Source organism: Ixodes scapularis, unplaced genomic scaffold (assembly GCF_016920785.2).
Source record: "Ixodes scapularis isolate PalLabHiFi unplaced genomic scaffold, ASM1692078v2 PGA_scaffold1__304_contigs__length_218370807, whole genome shotgun sequence".
NCBI lineage: Eukaryota > Metazoa > Arthropoda > Arachnida > Ixodida > Ixodidae > Ixodes > Ixodes scapularis.
In genome coordinates this window covers 198,902,323-198,929,467 of record NW_024609846.1, presented here as the reverse complement: position 1 = coordinate 198,929,467, position 27,145 = coordinate 198,902,323, and the positions used below count along the sequence as shown (strand labels likewise).

General features: G+C 47.1%; 1 protein-coding gene across 1 annotated transcript in view; it reads left to right on the top strand.

The window, feature by feature from the left end:
• The window catches only part of LOC8037513 (tetratricopeptide repeat protein 28), an 81,745-nt gene that overhangs the window by 28,183 nt on the left and 26,417 nt on the right, over positions 1-27,145 (top strand). The window contains exons 6-13 of the mRNA XM_040216212.2: positions 486-710; positions 4,453-4,770; positions 9,568-9,747; positions 14,831-15,034; positions 17,962-18,222; positions 20,019-20,234; positions 24,593-24,808; positions 26,633-26,858. Coding sequence (XP_040072146.2) covers positions 486-710; positions 4,453-4,770; positions 9,568-9,747; positions 14,831-15,034; positions 17,962-18,222; positions 20,019-20,234; positions 24,593-24,808; positions 26,633-26,858 — 1,846 coding nt within the window. The remainder of the gene's footprint in view (positions 1-485; positions 711-4,452; positions 4,771-9,567; positions 9,748-14,830; positions 15,035-17,961; positions 18,223-20,018; positions 20,235-24,592; positions 24,809-26,632; positions 26,859-27,145) is intronic.

The following is a 27,145-nucleotide window of genomic DNA, read 5'->3' as shown; positions in this document are numbered from 1 at the left end:
CCCTCACGCACCTCATCCACTCACCGCCCTGACGGCCCTCACGCACTCATGGCCTTCACGCACTCACCACTTTCACGCACTCACTGCCCTCACGCCCCTCATGCACTCATGGCCCTCCACCTCTCATGCACTCACTACCCTCACGGCCCTCACGCACTCATGGCCCTCACGCACTCACCGCCCTCACGCTCCTCACGCACTCATGGCCCTCATACCCCTCACGCACTCACCACCCTCACGCCCCTCACACACTTGCCGCCCTCACGGCCCTTATGCACTCATACCCTTCACACACTCGCGGTACTCACTGCCTTCACAGCCCTCGCGTCCCTCACACCCCTCACGACCTCACGGTTCTCACTCACCCTCACCTCACCTTTGAAGATGAGGGTGAGTGAGCGCCCTCATGAGCGAAGTTTGCCGAGCTATGAGTGAATGACGTTATGCGTCCCGTCTTGCCCCAAACTGACCCGTCTTCGGCGCAGGTGGCGGAGGGCCGTGCCTGCTCTAACCTGGGCATCGTGTACCAGCTGGCGGGGCACTTTGAGGCGGCCCTCAAGCTGCACCAGGCCCACCTGAACATTGGCCGCTCCCTGGGGGACCGGGCCGGCATGGGGCGTGCCTACGGAAACATGGGCAACGCCCAGAGCGCCATGGGCTGCTACGAGCAGGCCGTGCAGCTGCACAAGCAGGAGCTCACCATCTCCAAGGTGACCGAGGCCGATTTTAAATACTTTGATCTCCCCGCAAGCTTCAAGTCTCAAGCAATGGCATTTAAAGTATAGTAAAAAGGTTGAGCGTGATTCTCTCGCCTTTGCCTTTTTTGTCAAGTGCCGTTGCTTTACGGGTGTTCTGACAATGTTCTCCCGAATAGATTTCAGGAAACTTGGTATCATTATTTTCTGCAAAAACTTAACTGCATCGAAGCTTTATGCCTATCGTCAATAGATAAAAAGTAGGCGCGTGTAAATAGTGGATTTTGAGTTCAAATCGTATTGGAAGCGAATAGTGGTTTAGGCCAAATATTTTCAAATAGAATACTGAATAGTTTCTCTAAGCCTTTCACTACTGCACCATGCTAAATTAAACGAAAACCCAGCTGAACTTGTGAAAGTTGTTGCCAAGCTTTCAGTTGTCCATTTCTAAGCTAATTTTAATAACTATATTTATTGTCTGTAGCCTCCAAAAGTCCAATGCCCTCATGGGGATGGTAAGTAAATGACGCATTTGACATAAAATTAAACCAGCTAGTACAATCAAATGTCGATGTAACAAACTTCTATGTTACGAAATTCTCGATGTAACGAAATACATAACTTCTTCTAACCGCAAGTGTAAGCACGCCATGTATTTGTGAGCTCTATGTAACGAAATCCCGTTTGCCGAAATTTCGATGTAACGAAGTTTCCTGGACAATTCGTCACAATCTTTTGGCTCCCAAAGGAAATTTTGGGAAGCACATGCGCTGAAATGGGCCCCTGATAAAGCGCGAAGGGTAAAACGGGCAGAGCCTCGCGTGTGTGGTGTGCAGAAAGGTCACTAGAGGACACTAGAGCTGCCGCCGTTTCGTCCGTCGGCTTCGTTTGTGCTGCTTAGTTCGTTTCGAGGCCTAACTAAAAGCATGTGTTTCTCGTTGTTTTGGGCGATGGAGCTGCCCCTAACAACGTCGACCTCGACGGCTTTCTATGTGCCGACTCTACTGTCATTGCGACGGAGGAGGTGACCAATGAGGCGATAGCTAGTAATGTTTGAGGGAACTCGCAAGATGGGGATGATAGCAAGCCTGATGAGCAAGACGCCTGCGATGTGCCTAGTAATCGTGAAGTGGTGGACGTGATCGATGTCTTGAGGCGGTTTGTGAGCACACAACAAGACAAAGACGTGATGCAGGGTGTCTGGCTACGTGAACGTCGTGTGATGCCAATAAGAATGCCAAGAGTGGCCCAGAAAAAGGTGACGGACTACTTTCAACCGAAATAAAGGTGCCTGAGAAACATTTGTGGAAACTTTCTTTAACGTTAGCCCCGAATTTCTTTGTAGCGAAATTTCAATGTACCGAAGTAAATTCTGAATTTTACTGGCTCCGTTACATTGAGGTTGGCTGTATACCTAATCGAGGGTATTTATAAATATTCTCTCAATATGCAAATATCTTTTTTTAATCACATACGATTAACGCAAGTTGTCAGGAAAATTTTACTGCAGTGCAGCTATCAACATTCTCAAAGTTTTCGTTTTTTTTAAAATACCAGGTGTGCATGTGCATTATCCAGCCTTAGAAATGAGCTTTCCTCCTAAGCATGTGGCTGCCATATTTGTACTTTTCCATGTGTTGATTGCGGCGGGCTAGCCCCGTTGAGTGCGCCTCTTACCAAGCTTCAGTGCACCGCAAGAAAGCCGCACCTGCGAAAGCGAGTCTTGTGGGTGCTGCTTCCCTGCAGTGCACGAGTGCTTGGTAAGAAACACGCTCGACCGGGCTAACCTGCTGCGATTAACACTTCGAAAGATATGTATCTCGCAGTTCATATCGAAGCAAATATTGAATAGCATATTACTTGAAACTACTATTCGAATATTCACGCAACACTAATAAAAAGTAATTAGCTGCAGCTTAAAGTAACTATCATCACATTTATTTCCTTTCTTCAATTGTGATTTATTTATAATTAATAACACCACTTCATAAATATGCTAGTACTAGCTTTAGGATGTGGAGGAACCTTTGGAAATAGCTATACAGTCGCCGACCGTTTTTTCGGACTCCGACATTTCGGACTTGTTCGATATTTCGGACCTGAAGGCGGAACCGTGACTTACCCCATAGAAATAGTGTCTATTCACGACCAACGTTTCGGACAGCTTGAAGTCCGAAAGTTCGATTATTCGGACAAAATCGTCGCAAGCGATCAGCGGAAAACACCATCGAGAAGCGGCCATTTTGAATTCTATGTTGGCTGCAAATGGATTGGCTTGGTTTGGCAGCGCTACTTGAGCACTCCTGAGTCCTACCGCTAGGTGACGCTATGCTAGTCTTTTTTTTTCCCATTTAGCTGCATGTCATCATCATCATCATTATTATCATTTTGCTTTGTTTTTCGTTCCTTCGTGTCGCCAGTCGCCATTTTACGCTCGTGGATTTGCGCCTCTGATCTCGTTCGGAAAACGCTGGCTTTGACGTCATGGCCCCATATGTTCTGCCGCCGCGATCTGTAGTTAAGAAGCGGAGAAATTACTCGACCATAACGCTAGAAAAGAAGGCAGCGATTCTCAAGCTAACAGAAAGTTGCCGAACGCAAACGGAGGCGTAACCTGAACCAAGGCACTATTTACGGCTTTTTTTAAGCCCACTTGGAAGTAATAAAGGCATGTTTTTCGATCTGCTGATTTTTCGGACTGCTCTATTATTTGGACGTTTTTTTGGTCCCAGCAAAGTCCGAATAATCGGTCGGCGACTGTATGTAGTTAGGTTAAAAGATTTTCTAATAATAAATTACCTTAACGGCCTGTAAGAAATCCTGCTACATTTTTCATCTAAGAAAATATATTTTAAATCTGACTGCATATTTAAAATCAGCATAAAGAGATACCTCTACATACTGTCTTTGGGTGAGTAATGTTAATATCTAAGAACCCTTATCTCTCCCTAAGAGATATGCTGAGTTAAAGCACGAGACACAAACAGAAAGGGACACATCAAGCGCTGTTTGTGTATTGTCCTTGTGTGCTGTACGTGCAGCACGCATTACCAAAACACCCAAACTCCCTCATCATCCAAGTTCTGAAAGCGGGAAGGCTTGCAAAATTAGAATGCTACAGAAGGCGGCAGGCTACCACTGGATGCAAGATGAATGGAGGACCTGCCTGTCATTTCAAGGCTCTTTCTTTACGATTTGCAGTTTTTGCTCTTCCTCTCTGTGTTCCTTTCTTGTAGATTTTTATGTTTCGTCTTTTTAATTAAGCGCATAATTTAAAGCGGAGACGAAAGAGGACACACACATCTCTTGTCCGTTCATCTCCGGTTCAAATCATCCCTAACCTAAACCAACTTGCCTGTTTGGAAACTTTGTCTTTAATTAAGTACCCTCGTTTTTATAGGCTGTCTATTCCTGACATCCACTTCAAATTTTTTCTGTTTTCGTTAACAGCTCCTTTTTCACTGAGGGAAATCGGAGCCTGCAAAGCAAAAGCTCGCTCTGCAAAACCCAGTGATCCTGGTTTCAGTCCCCGCCCCCGCCCAGTTTGATCAGGATGAGCATTGTACCAGTGTGCAGTCGTGTCTGCATGTTGTAGATGAAAGACCCCACGCTAGCATCTTTTCTGGGGTGGAAGATGCTGTTTGGAGCTGACTATTTTCCAACGCACAATTGCTTCTCTGACGTCTTAGCTGGAAAAAGTGCTTTCACAAGCTTACCATTGCTTTTAACGGCATTTGCGACGTCCGTGGCCATCCAGGAAGTGAACGACCGTAGCGCGGAAGCCTCGACGCACGGCAACCTGGCGGTGGCTTACCAGGCCCTGGGGCGCCACGAGATGGCACTGCTGCACTACCACAGCCACCTGAACATTGCCCGGGAGCTGAAGGACTCGGCGGGGGAGGCGTGCGCCCTGTGCAACCTGGGCAACTGCTACAGTTCCCGGGGCGAGTTTGGCCAGGCCGTGCCCTACTACGAGAACTTCATGCGCCTCTCCGAGGAAGTGGGCGACGTGGAGGCCCAGGCCAGGGCCTGCCACTTCCTGGGATACGCCCACTACTGCCTCGGCAACTACAAGGTGCGTTGGGGACTCGTTCATTTATTGATTGAAGGAGGTTTAATGGTGGAATAATATGAATGAATATGGAGGTCACAGATGACGCCATAGCTCGAGCGCACAGGATAGGCCTGTTTCTCGGGAACAAGTGCCGACCGATTATTGTAAAATTTGCGAATTCAAAATCTAGAGAGAGCATCTTGTCGTTAAGAACGAAGGCAAAAGGCAGTGGCATTTCTATTAATGAGAATTTTTCACCAGCTACACGTCAGGCTAGAAAGAAATTAATCGAATTTGTGAAGGCATTAAATCCTAATATTAACTTTAGATTATGGTACAACAAGCTTCATTTGGACAAAAAAATTTATGTTTACTGCTCCGAAACTGATAGTGTGCGCAAGCTCGGGGCTCCTTCTGAGTTGAGTCTCGCCGATACAGCCGCTGGCGTCCTTGCTGAGTCAGCGAATGAACCCCCTTCGTCATAGCAACCGAGAAACGATCATGGTCATTCTTCCGAAAATATGTCTATCTTTTTTACTAACATAAGGAGCGTGCTAAAAAAGCGAGATGAGTTATGCGCTGTGCTTGACTCGTCATCGGCTGACGTTGTCGTACTCACCGAGACGTGGCTTTCCGCTACAGTACGGAATAGTGAAATATTTGATTGTCAAAAGCGGTTTAACGTGTATCGTTCCGATAGGCAGTTTGGATCTGGAGGTGGTGTACTAATTGCAGTAGCCGACTGTATTGTTTCCTATTGTGTAAACTTGGCGTTAAATATTGAGTTTCTCTGCGTTTGTTTTGAAGTGAATTAAAAAAAAGTTATTCTTTGTGTTTGCTATTGTCCACCGAAGTGTACCTCTAGTTTTGTAAACGAACTTCATGATGCTATCAATATGGTTGTAACAAGGTTTCCAAACAATCCAATATTTCTTCTAGGTGATTTTAATTACCCAAACATCTGTTGGTCACATGAGAGCCCGTTTCCTAATCCATTTTCGTCGGAGTGTTTTGATTTCTTGAACATGTGTTCCGATTTTAACTTGTCGCAGCTAGTTACAGAACCCACAAGAATTGCAGCCACGTCAGCAAATATTCTTGACCTCGTTCTAACCTCCACACCTGACCTTGTATCCCTAATATCTCACCTACCAGGACTAAGTGATCACTGCTCGTTACTTATCTCTCTAAGCATACCAAAGTGTAGTAGTAGAAAGCAGATAAAACTTATTCGTGACTACCGAAAAGCTAATTTCGACGCTATAAACAATGCCCCGAGTCAGTTCGTTGATCACTATTTTGTTAACTGCTCCGAGCGTTCTGTTGAGCAGAACTGGAATATGTTTAGGGGTCAAGTCGCTGTTCTCACCGACAATTACATTCCACTGCGATCTGTAACGTCTCACCATCAATCACCATGGTATAACCCATCAGTGAGGAGGCTATCGAACAAGAAAAAGAGATTGTTTCGTGTCGCGAAATCTTCCAGTACCTGTAACCGTTGGGAATCTTACCACAACGCCAATGCAGTTTACAAAAGTGCTATTGAAGATGCAAAAAACGAGTATTTTAACGTTAAGCTACCGTCTATGTTAGCCACTAACCCAAAGCAGTTTTGGAATGTTGTTAGTAAAAAAGAAAAATTCGTAATTTCACTCAAGGCCGCGAATGGAGACGTAATTAATAGTGATGAATGTGCTCGCGTTTTGAATGCTGTTTTTATTAAGTCCTTTCAGACTGTTATTAACACGCCTATTTGTAGATTTGACGCGAGTGATTTTTTGCCTATGGGACCCATTCTTGTCGACCCATTTGGTATTGTTAAAATAATCGATAACTTAAAACTTTCTTCCTCTGCTGGCACCGACAGCATTAACTCAAAGTTCCTCAAAAATACAAAAATGTATTGCTCTTTGGTGTTATCTCAAATATTTTCCCAGTCGCTTTTACTTGGAGAGTTGCCTGCTGATTGGAAGATAGGGAAGGTGGTGCCAATCCACAAAGGAGGTGATAAATATTGCCCGGATAACTATCGACCTATTTCGCTTACTAGCATTCCATGCAAGATACTAGAACATATCATCTACTCACAACTAGTTCAATATTTAGAATCTAACCTTTTCTTCAGCACCACTCAGCATGGTTTTCGTAAATCCTTCTCTTGCGAAACGCAACTTTTGTCATTCACCCATGATTTGCACCTAGCGCTTGACCGAGGGTCCCAGGTAGACTGCATTTTTTTGGACTTTTCCAAAGCATTCGATAAAGTTTCACACAAGCTGCTGCTACTAAAACTGAACAGTCTTAACATTGACGCAAATGTTCTGTCCTGGATAACTTATTTTCTCACAAATCGTTCCCAGTTTGTAACCGCTAACGATGAAACATCCCCGCTCGCCTCCGTCCATTGTGGAGTACCGCAAGGTTCTGTATTAGGTCCGCTATTGTTCCTTATCTATATTAATGATTTGCCGAATTCGATTTCTTCTTCAATTAGTTGATTCGCTGATGATTGTGTTATTTACAGAGAAGTTACTAACGCCTCGGATGTTCTGAATTTACAAACTGATATCAACCATGTTTCAAAGTGGTGTGAATTATGGGGGATGGAACTTAACACGACTAAATGCAAGGCCATGACAGTATCGCGTAAATGTAATTTTCCTTCTTCTTATTTTCTCGAAGATGTCCCCTTACATTCTGTCTCTTCTTATAAATACTTAGGCGTGTATATAACCTCAGATATTTCCTGGCAAATGCATGTTGAGTATGTTATTAATAACGCTAATCGAATGCTGGGTTATCTAAAACGAAACTTTTCACTTGCCCCTTCATCTTTGAAACTAACTCTGTACAAAACGCTTGTACGCTCTAAATTACAATATGCTTCTTCTATCTGGGACCCCGGTCATTCCAAACTAACTAACGCCCTGGAATTAGTTCAGAATCGCTCTGCTCGTTTTATTCTTAATAACTTTCATCGCACCGCAAGCGTGAGCTCAATGAAAACTAGCCTATTGTTGCCTAACCTCAATTTACGTCGTAAAATAGCTCGCTTATGTCTTTTTCATAAGATATACCATACTAACTCATTACTTCACAACCGCGACTTCTGAATTAACAGTCTTATATTTCACCTCGCATTGATCATATGTATAAAGTAGACATTCTAAAATGCAACACTAATGCATTCCAAGAGTCATTCATTCCGAAAACTTCAGTGGATTGGAACCACCTTCCCGCATCTATCGCAACAATTGTTCCTGACCATTTATTTAGGACTGCCATAAATAATCTATACTGCTCAGATTGAGCTGCGAAGTGTACTACTGCCACTAACCCCCCACTCCCCTCTATAATGCCAATGGCCTTGAGGGTATTTTAAATAAATAAATGAAAATCGAGATTGATTGATTTACTTTTAATGGTTCAAGGGTGAAAAGGAAGGTTGATTGATTGATTTAATGAATGAATAAATTAATTTTGATGCTGTAAGGGTGGAAAGGAAAGAGGCCAGTGCTCCTGTTGCGGTATTCATTGCTGTACTACCTTGTTTCCCACTTGGACAATTGGACAACTCTCAAAAAACCACTTCGAGCAAAAAAAAAAAAAAAGAAATGTTTTTCTATTTTAGCAAAATTTAGTTTTGTATTTACGAACTCATCATGGAAATCTGAGCTTTATCTATTAAAGAAATTGTGGGCACAGGTGGCATCTGGAAAGAGAAGATTTTATGCCTTTCGCAGAAACTCTCCTTGGCCTTGCAGCAAAAAACCTTTTTTTTTTTGACCCCATGCCCCTTTTTATTTCTGTTTACATGCCAGTAATGTTTCCTCTGCCTTAAAGCGCAAAGCAGGGGAACCACATAGAGCGTGAGGGGGTTGTTCTTGTCACATTTTACAGTTAACCAGCCTGGCAGTTAAGAAACAATAATGTAATTGGCAAAGTTCTCTAACAAAGTAGAGAGCTGGGCTAGTTGGTGGAAGCTGAACATGGCGTAGGTGCAGCAGCGCGTAACAACCAAGACTAAGAAAAGGAACACATAACGCTGTGCTCGTCTTGTGTTGCGTGTTCCTTTTCCTAGTTTTCGTTACGCGCTGTTACACCTACACCATGTTCAAAAGTTTTCTGTTTTGGAGAAATCTTTTTGCGACAGACTTTGGTGGGCTAGTTGGCTATACATGTTGGTAAAATTAGGGCAATGACAAGGGAGGGAGAACGTAGACAGCTAGGATAGTCTCTCTCTACGTTCTTCCTCTCTCGTGTTTCTGGTGCGGGAGTGGGAGGGATCGAGTGGTCATGGCACAACGTACACAACAACGTTTGCGCTAAATCGTCGACGCCCAGGACGAAGGGTTGGCTGTTTGAAGAGAACAGTATGCGGCAGGTGAAGTTTGAGGCAAGCTATGATGGCTGCGCCCGAAACTGCCGACGCCTGGGAGAACAGACCGGCTTTGGGAACACAACGGCGTGCGGACGTTACGACGTTGGAATTCCCATCCTTCACTGAGTCGGAACCCCCGTGCTAAGTGCTCACGCATTCGTCAAGAATCAGCGTATTGACGGCGGCGATTAAGGCATCATTTTTGTAATCCTGAAGTGACGTGCACGTTGTGCTTGTCTAGTCTGCTGCATTGTAAAGTCGATTTTGTGATTGGATTAGCCTCTTTGGCTAGTCCAAGCACTGATATTGATGTGAACTAATATGAAATAAAATGAATGATTGATCAACTGACATATGTTTTTGATGATGAGGACAATAATTTTTAGGTTGTTGGGAATTATATTTAAGCTTCCTATCTTGCACATGACCTGCAGGATGCCATTGACTACTATGAGAAAGACCTTACGTTGGCGAAGAACCTGCACGACCGGGTGAACATGGGCAGGGCCTACTGCAACTTGGGCCTGTCCCACATGGCCCTGGGGAACCTGGACGGGGCGCTCGAGTGCCAAAAGTACTTCCTCGCCATCTCCCAGGTGTCGAGAAACCTGCAGGTGAGTCCCCTGGACAGCGCAGGAGGTGCACCAACATGGACATCAGATTGTGCTGCCAGCTTCACTGTCCGCCACACTTCTTACCAGACCGTGTCCCAAATTTTCCTCCATCTCATTCCAAAGTAGAAGTTTTGTACCTTGGCGTTTGGAAACCTACTGACACCCGGCGTCGCTCTTATTGTGCTTTCGCATGGTGCAACCTGCGGGAGTAAAGGCCTGTTTGCACATACACTGCAGCTACCACCGCGCTAATAGCAAGTAACACACAACGGCAACTCATTTTTCCTCCGGGGACTTTGGACATTTTTGCATGACGCCATGACCAGCCTACCTCTCACAAACAGAGACGAGGTGACACGGCTCTGCAAAGCAATTGCCAGACACTTCTAAAGCAGCACCCACGATTGTGTCGCGTGCCTCATCAAACTTCACCCACCTTGCCTTTCACCCTCTTCACCATTGTCAACATCCCGCACATGCTAAGCCAACAAGCTTCACATCGCCATCATCGTATACATCTAGCCGGCCATGTAGGCACATGTGTACGGGCAGCAACGCCTTTTATGTGGCCTGTACTTAAACATACAAATAAATATCTATCGATCTAATCTTGCTGATGTGACTTTGCCCTATAATATTAATGATACTGCGCTGATACCACCCTGCATCAGTGCAAAGTTGCATTCAAGTCAGCGCTTCATCAATGTTTGTGTTGATTTAGTGGTGCGACGTATTTGTGAACTGGTCTCGGGTCTACTCGAGTAAGATTTGGAACGGTCGTGCTGTGTCATAAAGCTGTTTTTGTAGCCTACAAATTAATGGTCGAGTACAAAGTGGTGTGAGCTTTCCCCGAGGTAGCAGCCTTGGAGTCAAAGTATGCCACAGCATAGGACTGCAATCACGTTTTATTTTCTCGTGGAAATCTGGCAGTTCAGTTTCTGACTTGTTTTGCGAAATCTTTTTTCCGTGCATTGAAAGTTTTTTTTCGGTTATATCCACTGCTCTGCTTTGAGATTGTCTGTTAAAAGGGGGCTACAATTGCATTGAAAGTATGGTAATAAAACCCGAGACTCAGGAACACAGAAGGGGACGAACACAACACAGCGCTTGAGACGTGTTGTGTTCGTCCCCTTCTGTGTTTCTGAGTCTCGGGTTTTATTACCATGAATCATCATCAGCTCGCTTGTTTTTTAAGTATTATTGAAAGTATACCAAAAGGAGCAAGCAGCAAGCATTCATTCGTTATATTCAATATTTTGCTATCTTTGGGGGTGTTACAAGGGCTCAACTGTACGTGGCCATCCTTGGGGTATCACTGAAGAAGCCCTTCCCCATGACCAGTAACTTTGTAACATCTTGATGGGAAAGGTGGGTGCTGGACCAACCCCCGGTTACTGCCACAGACGCTATGGAGTCGATTTCTGGGTAAACTGAGCGCTCAGCAGTGGTTCTGTGGTGGGAGGCACTCATTACTGCAATGAGTCCACCAGTCGTTGCTCATTGGTCGATTGCGAAACTAAAACAAAAGCAAAATTCATGTTTATAAAATGGAGCGCTAACATTCTAATTGTGACTTTTGACGTCGTCGAGCTAGGATGAGCTGTTTGCAAAGATAAAGTCTTTCAATATCCAACATGGTGCAGGCCCTCAGCCATGCCCTACCGCTGCTCCCTACCGCGGTACCAGCAGTGCTGCTCCAGCGGTAGGTTTCGCTTGGAAATTTACGATTTTCCATGCCACTTGTTATGGCAAAGAATTGTAAGTTCTGCTTGCCTACCTTCGACCAACAGTTGACAGTCCTTTATGCTTCGTCGGCACCTTCCAGGAAATCGAAACTAATGCAGCGTGTGCCAACAGAACATTATTCACACTCATTGACACATTTATTCGGTCATTTCCGTGACAAAGAAAAATAATTATGTCATCACTTTGGACAGGTGTTTCTATGCGAAGAAAAAAATAATGTGTGCAGTATGTACCATGTTTGCACGATTCTAACGTGCCCTAATTAATGTGCAAGCAGGTTCAGCTCCCAGACGTTCACAAAGTAAATTGCTGCCGATTCTACCGCGCAAGTGAAATTATGAAGGTTGAACGCATACCCCTTAGAACAGATTTTATGAAACGCACGCCAGCACAAACATAAATAGTGTGCACTAGTCGCCGTTGTTAGAGTCCAACGATGGTTCTTCGGTATCCACGGAGGTAATCATTGCTTTGGTCTAAAGCATTTTAAATGGTGCAATTCGTGGGTGGAAGATCAGCTGAGGAAAAGTCTCAAATGGGGTGCAAACTTTCATACTCACCGTCGTTAGTTGGGATCCGAACGAACGGGTGCTTCCTGTCCCCGATGCTGCTTGCGCACCATTTTGGGTAACTGCACGAATGAGGTAGTTCAAAGACATAAAAAGCACTCGCCCGAAAGTCCGAGGCTCGTGCAGAGCGATGATGGACGCGTCGACACACCAAAGGCGAGTGAAAGCAGATGGTTACTTGATACCCAGACTGATATGAAAAAATGTAACTGCTCTGTTTTTTTTTGCACTTACTCTCTCGGTGATTGACAGAGGCACCGCTAGTCGGTGCTGGCAGTACTGATACAGTATAAACCACTTACAACGTAACCGCTTATAGTGCAGGACTGGGTATAACGCGGTTTTTTTAAACCACCGGTTCACCTCCCATAGAACTCCATGTAATTACATACCGCTTAAAATGCAGGCGCGCGAAGGGAAATACCGGTTATAGTGCGGTTTTTGGCACAGCCCGTCGACCGCGCCGACGACCGGAGCAGCGAGCTCGCTTCCCTGGGCGACACTAGATAACGGCGCTGACGGCGCGAGCCGCAAACTGCACTCGCGGGGCAAGGAGGTTGCTCGAAAACGCGGGGAGAATCGAAGAGAGAGGCTTCAGTTGGCATAGCGACGGAGGGACGCACGCACGAGTCGTTCACGTGCGTGCGTCCCTCCGCTGCGTTGGAAACAAAGAAACAAACAACCGCAACGACAGACCAATCGCAGGTCGAGGAGAAGTGTTCGCGCGCGTTGCATGCCGGTCGCGGGCCGGCTGCTTCTATTCCGCAAACATGGCATCGGCTGTGATCGTCGTCGTAGACGGCGTTCATCTCATCGTTCTGCGTAAAAGCGCTATCCTTGACTGTGAATTTTCGTTGTGTGTCGCTATGATAACCCAGCACGTACTAGAAGGGAAGATCCACCTACTCGTGCGGCGATGTCGTGGCGGCGCTCTCAAGACGGCAGAAACGCCCGTGTCGTCGTGTTTGTTTACTTCGACTACAGTGGTGCTTTCTAAGCATTTGTGTCCTCGAACATCGCCCGGATTTCTTATTTGGAGCATTTCATGCCTGTGCTCAAGTTGAAGGTATTACTGGCACGCACCGTATGAAGGATGCGAATTTTCACGCGTTTTCATCTCCGGAGAAAAGTGATTAGGGTTAGCAATCCTGAACGCTCGCAACGCCCGTCCGCAACCCGCGACGCCGCTAAAAGGCTACGCCAGGCAAAAGCCGCTCATTTCTTTCAAAATGTGTGACACACTTGAGACAGAACTGTACTAGTCTGGTGAAATAAAGACTTTCCTCAAACTAAGCTTTATTTTTCATCTAACATAAAATAAATTCTTTTACAAAGGTAAGTTGTCTCATGGCATGTATTTTGGCCTGAAAAATGGATGTTTTGGTTATAGTGTGGTACCGCTTATAGTGCGGATTTTCGCGACTCCCGAGACATACGTTATAATTAGGGTTCCGCGTTTTCGGTTTCTATTTTTTCAAAATTCGGCGTACTTTTTTCGGTGTTTATTTTAAAATTAAATTTTCGGTTTTTTTCGGCGTATATTTATGCCCACCAAAATTTATCGGCTTTTTTCGGTGTATATAAAATAAACACCAACGGACACCGGATCAGATTATCCTTGTAGCTCTGATATTTTTTTATCACTTAAATAATAGCGGCACAGATATATTGAAAAAGAAATGGACACTTTATTTGGCAAATGTGTGCAACTGTAAAGAATCAATAAAAAAAAACAGAAGTAAAAACAAGTCAGATATGAAGCCTATGCCCAAAAAAACATGGAACTTCACCTTCTGTATATCAGTATTACGTGATCTTATTACAGTACACACGCATGTATTTTCCCAGATTCTCTTCGTTGATCCGCACTCTTTCTTTCCTGTTAATATGACCCTGAGCTTCGAGAATGCCCTCTCAACGCTAACACTGGACACTGGCAGGCTGAGGAGATGAAGCGCTGCCTGAGTCAAAATCGGCCAATCAACCAATTGTGAGCACCAAAAGAGACACGGAAAGACGTTTTGAAGCACAACACAACATGCAGAGCTTGCATCAAGTCAGTCTTCCTTTCAACGAGTTTGAAAACACGCCCGTACATGGCGAAGTCATGGGGCATTTCAGACTTTACGTTCCGATCGATGATGCGCACAATAAACCAAAACGTCGTGATGGCATCCGTGTATCCCATACATTCGGACGTGTTTCGATAGACACTGTCGTTCCACTTTTTCGCCACGGCTCTGCGGTAGGACTGGAAGGTTAAAGTGACCGTTTCCGGTTAAAACTGATTTTCAGAAAATGGACTCGACGTACTTTTATCGGTTTTTATCAATTTAAATCGAAAAAGCCGAACCTAAAAACTGACCTTTTTCGGTTAAAACCGAATTTCCGAAATTGAATTCGGCGTACTTTTATCGGTTTTTATCGGTTTAAACCGAAAACTCCGAACCCTAGTTATAATACGTTATATGCGGTCTAAACTGTAGTTGGACGCTCACATCTTCACCGTCATATTGAAGACGACACTGTGTGCATTTGAGCTCAGGTTTTGATTCAATACCAAATTTGAGAACATATTTGGCATTTTGTAACTTTTGGAAGAGTTGTAGCTCTTGGAAGACATGAAATTTTAGATTGTTGAGCGTTACCTTTTTGTTCCCACGTTCAACGACGCAAAGAGGTAAACAAAAGAAGGGTGAGAATCAAAGGGATGTACGTGCGTTGAAGGTTCTGTAATGGGAACACACTGACGTGGACCTACGACGCAGGGCAAGTTCCGTGCCTTGGGCAACATGGGGGACGTGCTGATGAAGATGAAGAAGAGTGACGAAGCCGTCCAGATGTACCAGCGCCAACTGCTGCTCGTGCGGCACTCCAAAGAGCGCCACCTGAAGGCGGCGGCGTACGGTGCGCTGGGGCTCTGTCATCGGCAGCTTAAGTGCTACGACAAGGCCCTCGGATACCACACACAGGTCTGTCGCATGCTCGGGTAGACTGCTTCCCCGTTCCCTCGTTGCTTCACGTCTATCTGTGCGGTTAAAACGGGAGGTGTCTCTTTTAGGAGTTGAGAGCACGACGACGGTTTGAGCGTTTGCACGCGCACCACTTGTGAATGCTGACACGATGCAGATAGGGGATGTGCAAGCCACCCGTATTTGGTATGCCAGATCAAATGCTTGTTGTTCCAAAACCTTGGGCTGAAGTTGAGATAAACTATGAGTCAGTTGAGATTGGTGGTGTTGTGAATTCGATACGGGGATAAACCTGCAGCTGAGAACGAAAGATCGGAACGTGCGCAAAATGGGTGAATGAGACGATGAAACTGTGAGACTTTGTGTGTTGTGTTGTCCTTCGTCTTTTCCCCAGCCTCAGGGTTTTTGTCTTAAATTATGTCAAACCTTCACCAGCTCGTTTGTGTACTAACTTTTTGTTCGTTAACAAAATGAGTTTGCCTAGCGCATGGATAGCGAACATGGAGGGCGGAAGCCCGCCATGTTTGTTTTGTAACGAAAGTGTGACGGAACACCAGAGAATCTACAGTAAAACCTTGTTATAACGAAGTTGAAAGAGCGGCCGTAATTATTTTGTTATAACCATTAGCTTGTTATAGCCAATGTCCATTTCTTCCCACTATTAGCAAGCAAGGGGAATTACAATTCCTTTGTTATATCCATTAGTTTGTTATATCCCATTTTGTTATAACGGGGTTTTACTGTATTACAAAATGGATAGCACATAAAAAAAACCTTGTTTAATACATCTTTTTCATGCCTTAGTGGTTTCAAGGCTTAAGTTTGCTTCTGTGATTTGGAATTCAATATCTGTAACACAGGCTTTGATCACAGAACATGTGCAAAAAAGATTTGTTCGAATTGTTTATGATAGATGGATTGGACGACGCGTGTATTGTGACTATGAATGCTTACTGAATAGATTTTCGCTGAAGCTTTTACCACACAGAAGAACAGTCCTTGACTTGGTATTTCTGCATAAGATCATTAATGGTGCCATCGATTCCTTATGGCTTATTTGTAAAATCGATTTCCATGTTCCTTTCCGCGCGACGAGACAGCTCACCTGTTTTGATATTTGCTCACCATGCCGTGTGTCACCTCTTTCTCATTTACAGACATTATATAACAGCATTGTGCCACCTCAAGTTGACATCACCACACCCCTGCCTACTATTCGCTGTCAGTTGGACAAACTTTTGGTCACCTCATAGCGCGTCAGTGTACATGCACATCTATTTCTTTTTTAATGAGTAGGATTTTTGTTTAAGAGTTTCTATTGTACGAGCTGGTGTACCTAAGAAAAGGCCGCTCGGCCGTTTTAGGGCACCCGAAAAATAAAGATTATTATTATTATTATACTACTTCATAGGACAATCTGTAAACAGACATAGGTAATTGAGAAAAAAGAACAAAATTTATGACTCGACAGGAATCGAATCATAGACCCACGAACGTAAGCCCGACGCTCTGCCACCGTTCCAAAGGGGAGACTGGCAAAGAGGAAACAACCCGTCTGCTCACTGTCCGATAGCTGGATGCTGGCATTTGGCTCTTTGCGTTTGAAATGCGAGTAAAGACAAAACGCTTACCGTTTACCCAGTAATCGTTCCAACCAGAGCTTGACGCTCCAATGTCCCCACACTCTCTCGTCTCCTCCTCTCCCTCACATTCTATCAAAAAAAAAAGAAAGAAATTAACTGCAGGAAAAAGTTTTAAACTGCCATAAAGAGTGTGCGCGGAAACACCTTCTGCGTGTACTGACTGTTTCCGTAGGATCGAAATAATGTTTAAATTGTCGTTGAACTGGGACGCCGATTCGCACCATCTATTCACGGCTCCTGCAAAACAGGCGCCTGCACCTAGCAGGAAAACACTGAACAAGCCGGAACAGGTCGCGATTTCTGCTCATCTGCTGTGACTTCTGTGATGACACGTTGTCGGTGGTTGGCACGGCAGAACAGTTTTAACGGTGACCCTGTTGTTACTCTCGTATCGACACGTTGCTCAGGTCGCTCTGAACGCAGCCTACGCAACCGTGTGAACTGTCTGTTGCGCGTTTATCAACGTGGATGAGCACCGTAGGAAGACAGGCAGTCCTTCCGTCGCTTCCCCCAAAAAAGGTCGAGCCCCCGGAAGCTGGCTTGCGTCAACGGATCGCCGCACGTTTGAAACGTAGCAAATAAAGATAGGGGAAACCGTTTTGGGTCCAAGCATTGTGCATTGAGCTGGCACATGGCACAGCACCACCTGTTTTAGAGCACCATATTTGCCCGACAGTGGGGACCCTTACAGGTCGCGTCTCTTTTGGATGCCCTGGCCTCCAGCCCGTGCTCCTCGCCCTTTCTTGTGCTTTGGCTGCGCACACACGCTTGGAAGACGCCCTTATCCATGTTAGGAAGCTTGCACCGGAGGTATCGAGGGGCCGCCGTTCCTGTTAGTGAACAAAGGGACTGGATCTAAAACAGTTCAGGCTGCCAAGCGAAGGGGCAGGTGTGTACGGAGCGTGTTTGGTCATATTTTTACGAAACAATATCAAACCGTGGAAACCCTGCCAATAGAGCCTTCTCTAAAGTCAGCACCACGCAAGGGTAGTCTCAAAAGCTCCAATATTTATGGTGGTCATAGAACGACGAGATCACCTAAATCGGGCACTTTTAATGAACCGAAGACGACCACAAAGACCAAATAATCGATTTCTCGCTTTCTGCCATACGCTTCTGAAGACCTTTGCCTTTCCCGTTGTGGAGAATCCGCGTACTGCTGCCATTAGAGCAGCGGGTCTGGCTCTGGACAGGGTGGATGGACTAACTTATGAAGAGGGTTCGTCGCCCAGGATGTTCAGTGAAACCGACATGGATATGAAGCCTCGAAACGCACGTGCGCAGGAGCTGACCCTGCAGCAGGAGTTGGGCGACGTGCGCGGGGAGTGCCTGGCCCACAGCCGCCTGGGCGCCGTACACCTGTCCCTGGGCCAGCTGGGTTACGCCCTGCGCTGCTACCAGGAGCAGCTGGAGCGGGCCCGGGAGCTGCGGGACTGCCCGCTTGAGACGCAGGCCCTGGGCAACCTGGGCATTACCCGCCTGGGCATGGCGCACTTCGAGGACGCCATCGGCTACTTCGAGCAGCAGCTTGCCCTCCTGGAGCAGGTGCGGCGGCGGGGTTTCGAGTACAAGTTGCCTTTTAACGCTGGATCTGTTTTATTAGTAGTCATTTTCTACGAGAAAATTATCACTAACAAGCGTCATGAGTGTTGCACGACGTTAAAGGCCGACTAACAAGCAGAAAAGAGGAAACCCTAGCTCTCTCAACTTCATTTTTTTTGAGTGAGAGGGAGGCCCTGCTTTTTTTTATAGGGAGTATCTGAGAGACCCGCTTCTGTGTATAGAGGGGAGAAGAGTGCGAGATGAAAAGAAGGAAACTGAGAACCGCTTTTCTTCCCCCGCAGAACATGGTTCTCTAGGTTGGCCTTTAATGTTAATGTGTAAAGTGTATATATAAAGTTTGAGCCCCAACGGAGCTCGAACTTGGGTCGGTGCGGTGGCATTTGGATACTATACGGCTTGCACATTGTTCCACTCTTTGTGCACCTCGTGCATTTGTGTGCTTGGCTGCCTAATTATTGTGTGTTCCCCCTGCTTTCTCTAGTTGCTCTTTGATTGGCCCGCTCTTCCTCGCGTCGTTCTGATGCGCAAAAGACGCATTTTGGAACACTCGCTCGCCGTATAGCCACTGGGCCGCGTTGCATAGCTGTTCTCGGAGGATTGGGCTCCCGGCAAAACGTGCCGGCGAGAGCGGTCTGACATTGTATCATTCGACCGCTCGCCTCATTGACGTCATGCATTGCACGAAAGTCATGTAAAGTAGTGCCCGGTCGTGCGACGCGCTTGTTTGCTCGGTCTTGCCCCGGCTAGCATCTGTGGTGCAGAATGAAAAAACTAGCACAAACGACACATGGGGTGTGGTTTGCGCTAGTGTCCCGCGCACCTGCGCGGCATGTGTCCCGCGTGCCTGTGTGGTGTGCAGGACACATTCTGCACTCCCTGGCCTTTGTCAGCAGGATGGAGGAAACGTGAAATGAAGCTTTTCAAGCAATAATTTTTTGTGGGAGCCCTCCACAGGCTGCTCTTGTTTGAATTGGTGATCTGGTCGGTTACGCTGCAGGCATGGGAGGGCGTATGAGTGATGGAAGCAGCTCATGGCACGTGCACCCAATGGTGTTGCGCCACGCGCGGATGGGGAGGTGTTAGATCACTGCCTATCCTGCCTTCCCCTCCGTGCAGCAGTTATTAGTGCTATTGCACCTTCATTGCTCCTGATGGAATGTTTAAGGCAGTTGATTATTTGTTTGAGGCTGGTTCAGACATCTGCATTTCAGAGCAACCGGCTACGTTACTACTCCTCGCGTTCCAGTACGACATGTTGCACGGACTTACTAGGTTGCTATAGCAACCATCGCTTCATAAGCAGGCGGTCGTAACATGGTAGTACTCCGAACCATCTTTTACCGTCCAGTCTGATTCTGCATGCAGTGTACAGTTTAAACAAACTATGTGCAAAAGAAATGTGCGTGGTTTGTTTCAAGTTTGTTCGAAATTGGAATATTTTTATTATGAAATGCATTGTAGTGGGTCCTAATACTCTGAGAAACCAGCTGTTCAGTGCAGAACGGTTTCCCAGCAGGAAGGTTTCGTTGTAGCAAACTCCATGCCCTAAGAATTGCGCAATGATTTTCTTCTAACATTCTGACATTTCCTCTCGGGGTTTTCAGCTACAATGAGATAATGATGAAGTAGTCTAGGGAACGGAGTGGAAGAAACTGTCCCGCACCACGAGGGCGAGAGATTTTCATGCTTGAAAAGCAGCAGCCCGTGAACGGTGTCCTCGTAAGAAACGGCCAGATTCTTTCGTCAGGTACAATAACCGAGCACGTCCGATTGTGCAGCTGGGCGGCAGCAGCAGCACCCTGCTGGACAAGGGGCGTGCCTACGGTAGCCTGGGGGACTGCTACGACGCCTTGGGTGACCTCGAGGAGGCCGTCAAGTGCCACGAGCAGTACCTGGGCATCTCCCTCAAGGCCCAGTCCCCCAGAGACCAGGAGAGGGCCTACCGGGGCCTGGGCAACTCCCACCGCTGCCTGGGGAACCTCCAGCAGGCCCTGGTTAGTGCAGACGGACTGCGAGGCGAAGGACGTCACTCAAGGAGCTCGTGGCACTCAAACTTAGACATGGAAAGAGAGAAAAGACTCGTAAAAAATTGCTAGGCAATTGTGTCGCACATATAAAACGTTCTAGCATCTCAAACGTTCATATCATCGTTTAGCGGCACGTCTAGCCTGTTCAGCCAGAAGCCTACCTTCACGGCGCTCTTCATCCAATAAGTTGTGGCATGTGTACACTTGAAATGATAACCCTGATAATCTTCCAGAGCTTTCTCACCTACTCCTCCTCACTCCACCCCTGGTCACATGACCTCCCCGTTAACCAATCGGCGTCAAGCACCTCATTCCTCCTCTCTCACACATCAACCCAGCCTCACACTTTTATCCAGCCTTGACAAAACGCCCAACACATAACCAAACAATGTTTCGCCTTTAAAGGACACACATACACTGTCTCTGATGCAGCTAAGATTTCCTCCTGCAATGCATTGGATATTTCCCACGAGCACCATGTACTCTGACTATGGCCCCTTTCGAAGCCCCCTGTTGTGTGATCCCTGCAAACACAAGTACGAGCACCTTGCTTAAGATTGTGCCTTGGATGCACGAACCCACTTGCAGAGGGAGTCGGAGTTACCCGCTTGTGCCACTTGCAAATTCCGTGGTGTCGGATGGCTGATGTTATCATATTTTAAAGGTGCACTTAAGTGGTTTCTTATAACGTCATTGTATGGTGGTAACGCAATCTACGCGCTCAAAGCCCCCCCAAAAATCTAAAAGCTACAGTCGCGTGTGGCATATTTCCCTGTTAAAAGAATTGTCAAAGATTGCGGACACACCCTTTCTCAGGGTGAATTCCCGGAGTGAAGCGATTGACGAAGGATAGCACGCGGAAACGGATCGGCGGAGCATTTCCACATCTTAAGTAGTCCCAAGTTGCTGCTGCCTCAAACTTCGTTTCAGCAACTGCTTTGTTTGCACATACTTGTGATGGACCTTCACAATCCTGGAGCTTTGAGAATTAGAATTCTTGTGGCGGACAGCAGACTTAGGCTCTCTTTTGTGCAACTCGAGGTAGTGGCTGACGTGCATCGGCCACTACTTCTGCCTGTGCGAAGAAGTGCCGAACCACTTTGTTTACAGTCCAGCGCGGCCCAGCGCACCCTGACGAAGTGCTCCATTTCGCGCATGCGCGTCTCCGTGGTAATAGCGTCGTCTCACTCAGCATATTTTTGTTTCCTAATCGGTGTAAACTGTCCGTGTCGTGTGTTCATGCTTCGAAGCAACAATTTGGGGCAATGGTCAGCTGCATTTATTTTCTCCCAAATATTGTGGAAATGTCGATGGCAAAACAAAAATTCTGAATTATGTGTCCGCTGAAGCGAGCCGCTTGGTAGGTTTGCCAGAACCCTGTCAAGCGACTACGGCGATTCTGCCTGGAAGCAATGCACTCAATGTTTTACAGCATGCATGGTGTCGAATCGAAAATCAGAAACAATATTCCACTGCAACCCCTTCCTGACACATGGCCGGTGTGCTATCATCATAGCTAGCCTTTCACATTGACTCAAGAGACTGACACCAAAGACAGCCCTGTTGAAAGTTTCTGGCTGGCTAAATAGTTCAGATGACTACTAGGTTCGCCGTCCACATACATTCGACAGAGCTTGAGTTCTTTCGATCGGGAATGGTTGTTGTTGCGTATGACTTGCACACGATCATATAGAGCACACACATCAGGTCATGCCGCACATTACCTTTGGCACGTCATCGAGCTTCCAGCTTTTGCTGGCACAACGTGCATGTGCATCCAGCTCGTTAGGCCTATGAAGCCTCTCGGGGGTAGTGCAACCTCGGGTAGCGCAACGTTAAATATGCGCACCGACGCAGGAACACGAGAACAGCACACAATACATGGCAAGAACAGCAGGTTCAGATTGCAGAAATGAGCGTTCCACACACTTCGACTGACCCCGACATCCAGATTCCCGAATGGGGCGCTCGCGCGTTTGCGCTTGTCGACGACGTTTCGTGAGCTGCGCCAACGCGTGTGGGGCTACGCTGTGCTACGTCGTGTTGCGCATGACGTTGACCAATGCAATCTGGTGTGTGTGCTCGTCGACGTTACGACAGAGAAACAACCCTGGTCCCTTTCGTACGATGCCAACCCGCCGACGTGCGACGAGTCGAGCACAGAGACAAACTGCGACGGGCCGACAAGCGGGAGCCTCAAAAGAAAGAGAAGTTCCGGCGTCCGAGATGGCAAGATATGACTAAGATATGACTAACATATTAACGTATGACAGGGCTTGCACGCTCCACATGCCACCTAGCCTTATTTCGAAACTAGGTGGCGCAAGCTACCGCCCGTTATAAAGAATACATCCCTCGATCCGTCCATCCATCTGGCGCAGTAGAAAAAACATCGCTCTGGCTCCGGCGAAAGAAGGCGAGGGAAAATATACCGTAATATCCCGAGAGATAACCCACCTAAAATTAAGAGCAAAGCGGGTGAAAGTAAAGAGTGGGCTAACTTTCGGTGTACAGAAAGAAGAACTGAAAAAACACTAGCATTTTTAGGTCATGCTTTCCTGCCAAACTTGTAATTGCGGTAAGACACAATGAAACAAAGATGCCTGTACTTCCCAGTCAGCAATGTACCGCTTCACAGGCCTCTTGGTGTTTTTTTTGAACATCGGGCTTACAATCCTTGGCTCCTGGGTTCAAGTTCCCTTGGGTGAATTTCTCAGTTCTGTCTTCTCAATTTATACACCTACCACTCTCCCGTGCAGGTGCATTCTTTTTGTATTACAGAGCTTTCCTGGGCAGTTGGAAGAAGTAGGCATTTAAAAAATACAAAAGATATTTGAATTTAGGCCAACCTCATTCTTAAGTAAAAACTTCTGCGAAGGCATAACGGTATACCATCACATAAAATATCCGAGCCTGGGGTAAGTAAGGCATAAGATTAGAAAGTGTAAGGTAGAAAAACAAAAGAGGGTCCACTTTTTTTTCTCCTGCCCCCTCCGCTCTTGAATCTTATGTTTTCTTTACTTCGGTCACAGATTTCTATTTAGCACCGTGGTAAACTTTCAGCAGCTTGCTTGTGCCCTGACTGTTTTCTGGAATAAGATTAACCGCAGCCTCATGGATAACACTTAAAGATTGAGTAACCATCAATGAGTAACAACTTGCATATGTAATGCTCCAAAACACGAGTAACGATTCATGAGCAACAGCCTGCATGGGTGATGCTTCGACACATGAGTAACAATTCGTAGTAACAGGCTAACAGTGTATGGGTAATGTAACAGACTAAAACCCCTAGACTAGGGAGGATGACACGACACGTAAGTTCCAAACCTCTGGTCGTACCTCATTCTCTCTAGTCTCAGGGGTTTAGTCTATTATGTTCGATCGTCACCAGTTCGTTTGCGTGCTAACTTTGTGTTCATTTGGGTAATGTTCCAAAACATGAGTAACAATTTATGAGCAACAGAAGTAACACTTATGGCGCCCCGTGCATTCACAAGGGCGCCCATCAAACCACTCCGCAATCTTGGCCGTGAGGCGGCTATGCAGTTGCTTCGCCTCAGACACGATCACATGGTCAAGTCGCCGCGGGGTCGATTGGGATCTTGAATTCGGCTCCCGACGCGCTGCTTTTTCTCCTAGCCACTGGATGGCGCTGCAGGCGCCCCAGTCCGGGCGAGAAAAAACCTCCTCGCCCATCGATCAATATAGTCGGGGGACCAGGAGGCAAAAGCCTCTTAGGACACCGGACGGCACCGAAATCCAGGCAAGTGTGTGGTGACCGGATCTAGGGTAATCGCGGGATATGAGGCCTGGGGGCCCTCTTTGTGTCTAGCTTTGGGCTTGTCCCGCGATTACCCTAGATCCGGTCGCACGCACTTGTTTGGATTCGGTGCCGTCCGGAGTACTAAGAGACTTTTGCCTCCCGGTCCCCCGACTATATCGATCGATGGGCGAGGAGGTTTTTCCTCGCCCGGACTGGGGCGCCTGCAGCGCCATCCAGTGGCTAGGAGAGAAAGCAGCACGTCGGGAGCTGAATTCGAGATCCTAATCGACTCCACGGCGACACGACCATGTGATCGTGTCTGAGGCGAGGCAACTGCATAGCCGCCTCGCGGCCAAGATGGCAGAGTGGTTTGATGGGCGCCCTCGTGAACCCACGGTGCGCCATACACTCCTTCGCAATAGCCACATCGTGCGGGGCACAGCCAAAATCTTCGATGTACCACTATCGCGATGCGTCATCGAGACTGGCCGCCGTCCCCCGTGGTATGCGCAATGCCACGGCTCCAGCCTCGACCCGCTCTTCGCTTCCGTTCATACAGGTGTGCCTGGAGAAGCGGCTCGTGGTTGCCCACGAGTTGACCGCCGAAGGTGCGGCGCCGGGAAAGGCAGCTGCCTACGGGGAGCTTGGCGCCCTGCACCGCCAGTTGGGCAACTATGAGCAGGCACTTGCCTGCCTCCAGCGGCAGATGGCCTTGGCGCAGGACGACCCCGTGCTGCGCGGAGATGCTGCGTGCGGCCTGGGGGCCGTCTACCAGGTATTGGAAGGAGGACCTCGTTCACTCAACACCACCATTTTATTATATATGAAGTATTTTAGAAATAACAGATGGTCTAGTAAACAAATATGGTTGCGCGGGAAGCAATTGGGCGCCGCGGAAAAGCTCTGACATGTTATGCATTGCGAGTGAATTTACATTGGTAGCTAGGAGTTTTTATTAATGCAGACACATTTTATTCTCTAGAATGATCGTTACACGCAGCAGTTAAGGGGGGACGCCAACCTTGAAAACTGAAAAATTGCAAAAAAGTTAATTTTTTGCAAACCATATTTTTGGGTTGTATATCTCCTAATCTATCTTCTCTGTAATTATCACTGCTAAAATCACGATGAAAATAATAAAAATGAGATATTTACGGGGCCTGGGTAGCTTTCAAGTGGCAGTCAAGTGTCAAAATCAATGGAAAGTTCACGCTATCGGCACTCCCGTTCTTTGCAGCCAACGGCCGCCATTTTTGTTTTGTTTTGAACGCGAGTTCCTTGTCTTCTTTTTCCCGATTTTCAAAATGGCGTCAGTCTCGTGGTTTTCGCGCGGTCAGTGTTTTGCCATGTTGCAATTGCACAGCCGTGATTGGACAAACCATCTGCTCCCGAAGCGCGCGGCGGAGCACGCGGCTACTATTGGCCGCGGCACGCGCCCTCCTCTCCGTTTTCACCCGTTGCTGCCGGTCACGTCGTCTGCTACGGTAATGGACTCCTTGCTCGCCCCCCGCATTGTTAGCTCCGCTTCGCTTTTCGCCGCCTTTACGATCGTTCCCGCTGAACTTCGAGCAGTTTCTTGTAGCTTGCCCCATCTATTTCGTAACTGCACACGATGCGTAAAACGAAATACAAGACGGCGCGCGCGTTCGGCGTGCGAAAGCGCTCCATGAAGCTGATCAGGATGGCGAAGTTCAAAGTTTCTGCACAGTGTGCCGCCAGTGTTTATCACGTCGACGCTTCCAGTAATGGATCTTCCGTGCCGCCGAGGAGGAAGCCGTCGCTGCGAGCATGCGTGGCGCCCCGTGCACCTCGACCGCTGCAGTTTATTTCGAGATTGCAAGCTCCAGCGCTTGCAATTTAGACACAGAAAGTGTGTCTAAATTTCAACCACCGTTTGCTCAAAATGGATTTTTCCTCTGCCATGGCTGCTCATCCCCACGATATCTCGGGAACTGCTGATCCGATTTGCGTGCTGTCTTTTGTATCTTTTCTTAAATAACTTTGTGAGGGCATGACAATCTTGTTTTTTTTTTCGAAAGCTGGGCTAAACATTTTTAATAAACAAAGAAAAATTATGAATGTGTGTTTGATAGAAAACTGAAACTTCAATGTTGTGCTAAAATTTGTCTGCAAAGAAATTAGAAAAGGCTCTGTTATGGCCTGGGGTACGTATCCAGCGGTCACCATGACGAATTTCACGCTTCCACGGCCTTTTGCAGATTCTCCAGGACAAGGATAAGGGACACACATAACCCATCTTGATAAACTCTTATAACTCAAGAATGAATAATCACAGCCTCGTGAAACTTTGCAGTTAGTCTTATGTTAGTGTTATGAACATGCCCTAAAATTTTCATTCAGGTATCTCTAGAATTGAAGAAATTCATTGTCCGTCCCCGCCTTACAAGAAAGCTCGAAAATTGTTTTTTGTCTTACCATGTGCCCTTTTGATAAACTCGATTAATTCTAAGCGCGGTTCATACCCACAATGCATGCGGTGCACAGCAAGGTGTAAGGACGTCCTCTGGAAGGACATCCCTCGTATGTTCTTCCATGGATGTCCCGGGGATGTAAATCCTGCCCCGTCTCCTCCGTCCAGGCCATGGGTTCCCACGACCAGGCCCTGCACTGGCACCAGCTGGACCTGGAGATTGCCGAGGAGACGCACAACATGGCCGCCCAGGGCAGGGCCTACGGCAACCTGGGCGTCACCCACGAGGCCCTGGGCCACTACGAGCGGGCCGTGGCACTGCAGGAGCAGCACCTGAGCGTCGCCGCCCAGCTCGGGGACAAGGTTGCCAAGGCCCTGGCCTACAGCAGCCTGGGTGAGAATCCTCCTTCTGCCCGCAGAAAGGTCTCCCTCTTCCACGAAAGGGCATCGCACGAGTGCTGCGGTTGGCTCGTGCCCTGACTGGTTGAACGCTAGTCCCAGCCACAGGCAGCGCTCGTGCCTGTGGCTGGGAAAAAAATTGACCTATTTTCGAATAAATACGTTGTCTCTTAGAAACGCCATTAAGAGGCCCTGGCAATACCCTGTAGCCTTGTTACGGGCATTTTTACAGGTAGAAGGATGAAACGTACCATCAACACTTTTTGCTATGCAAGCCAGATA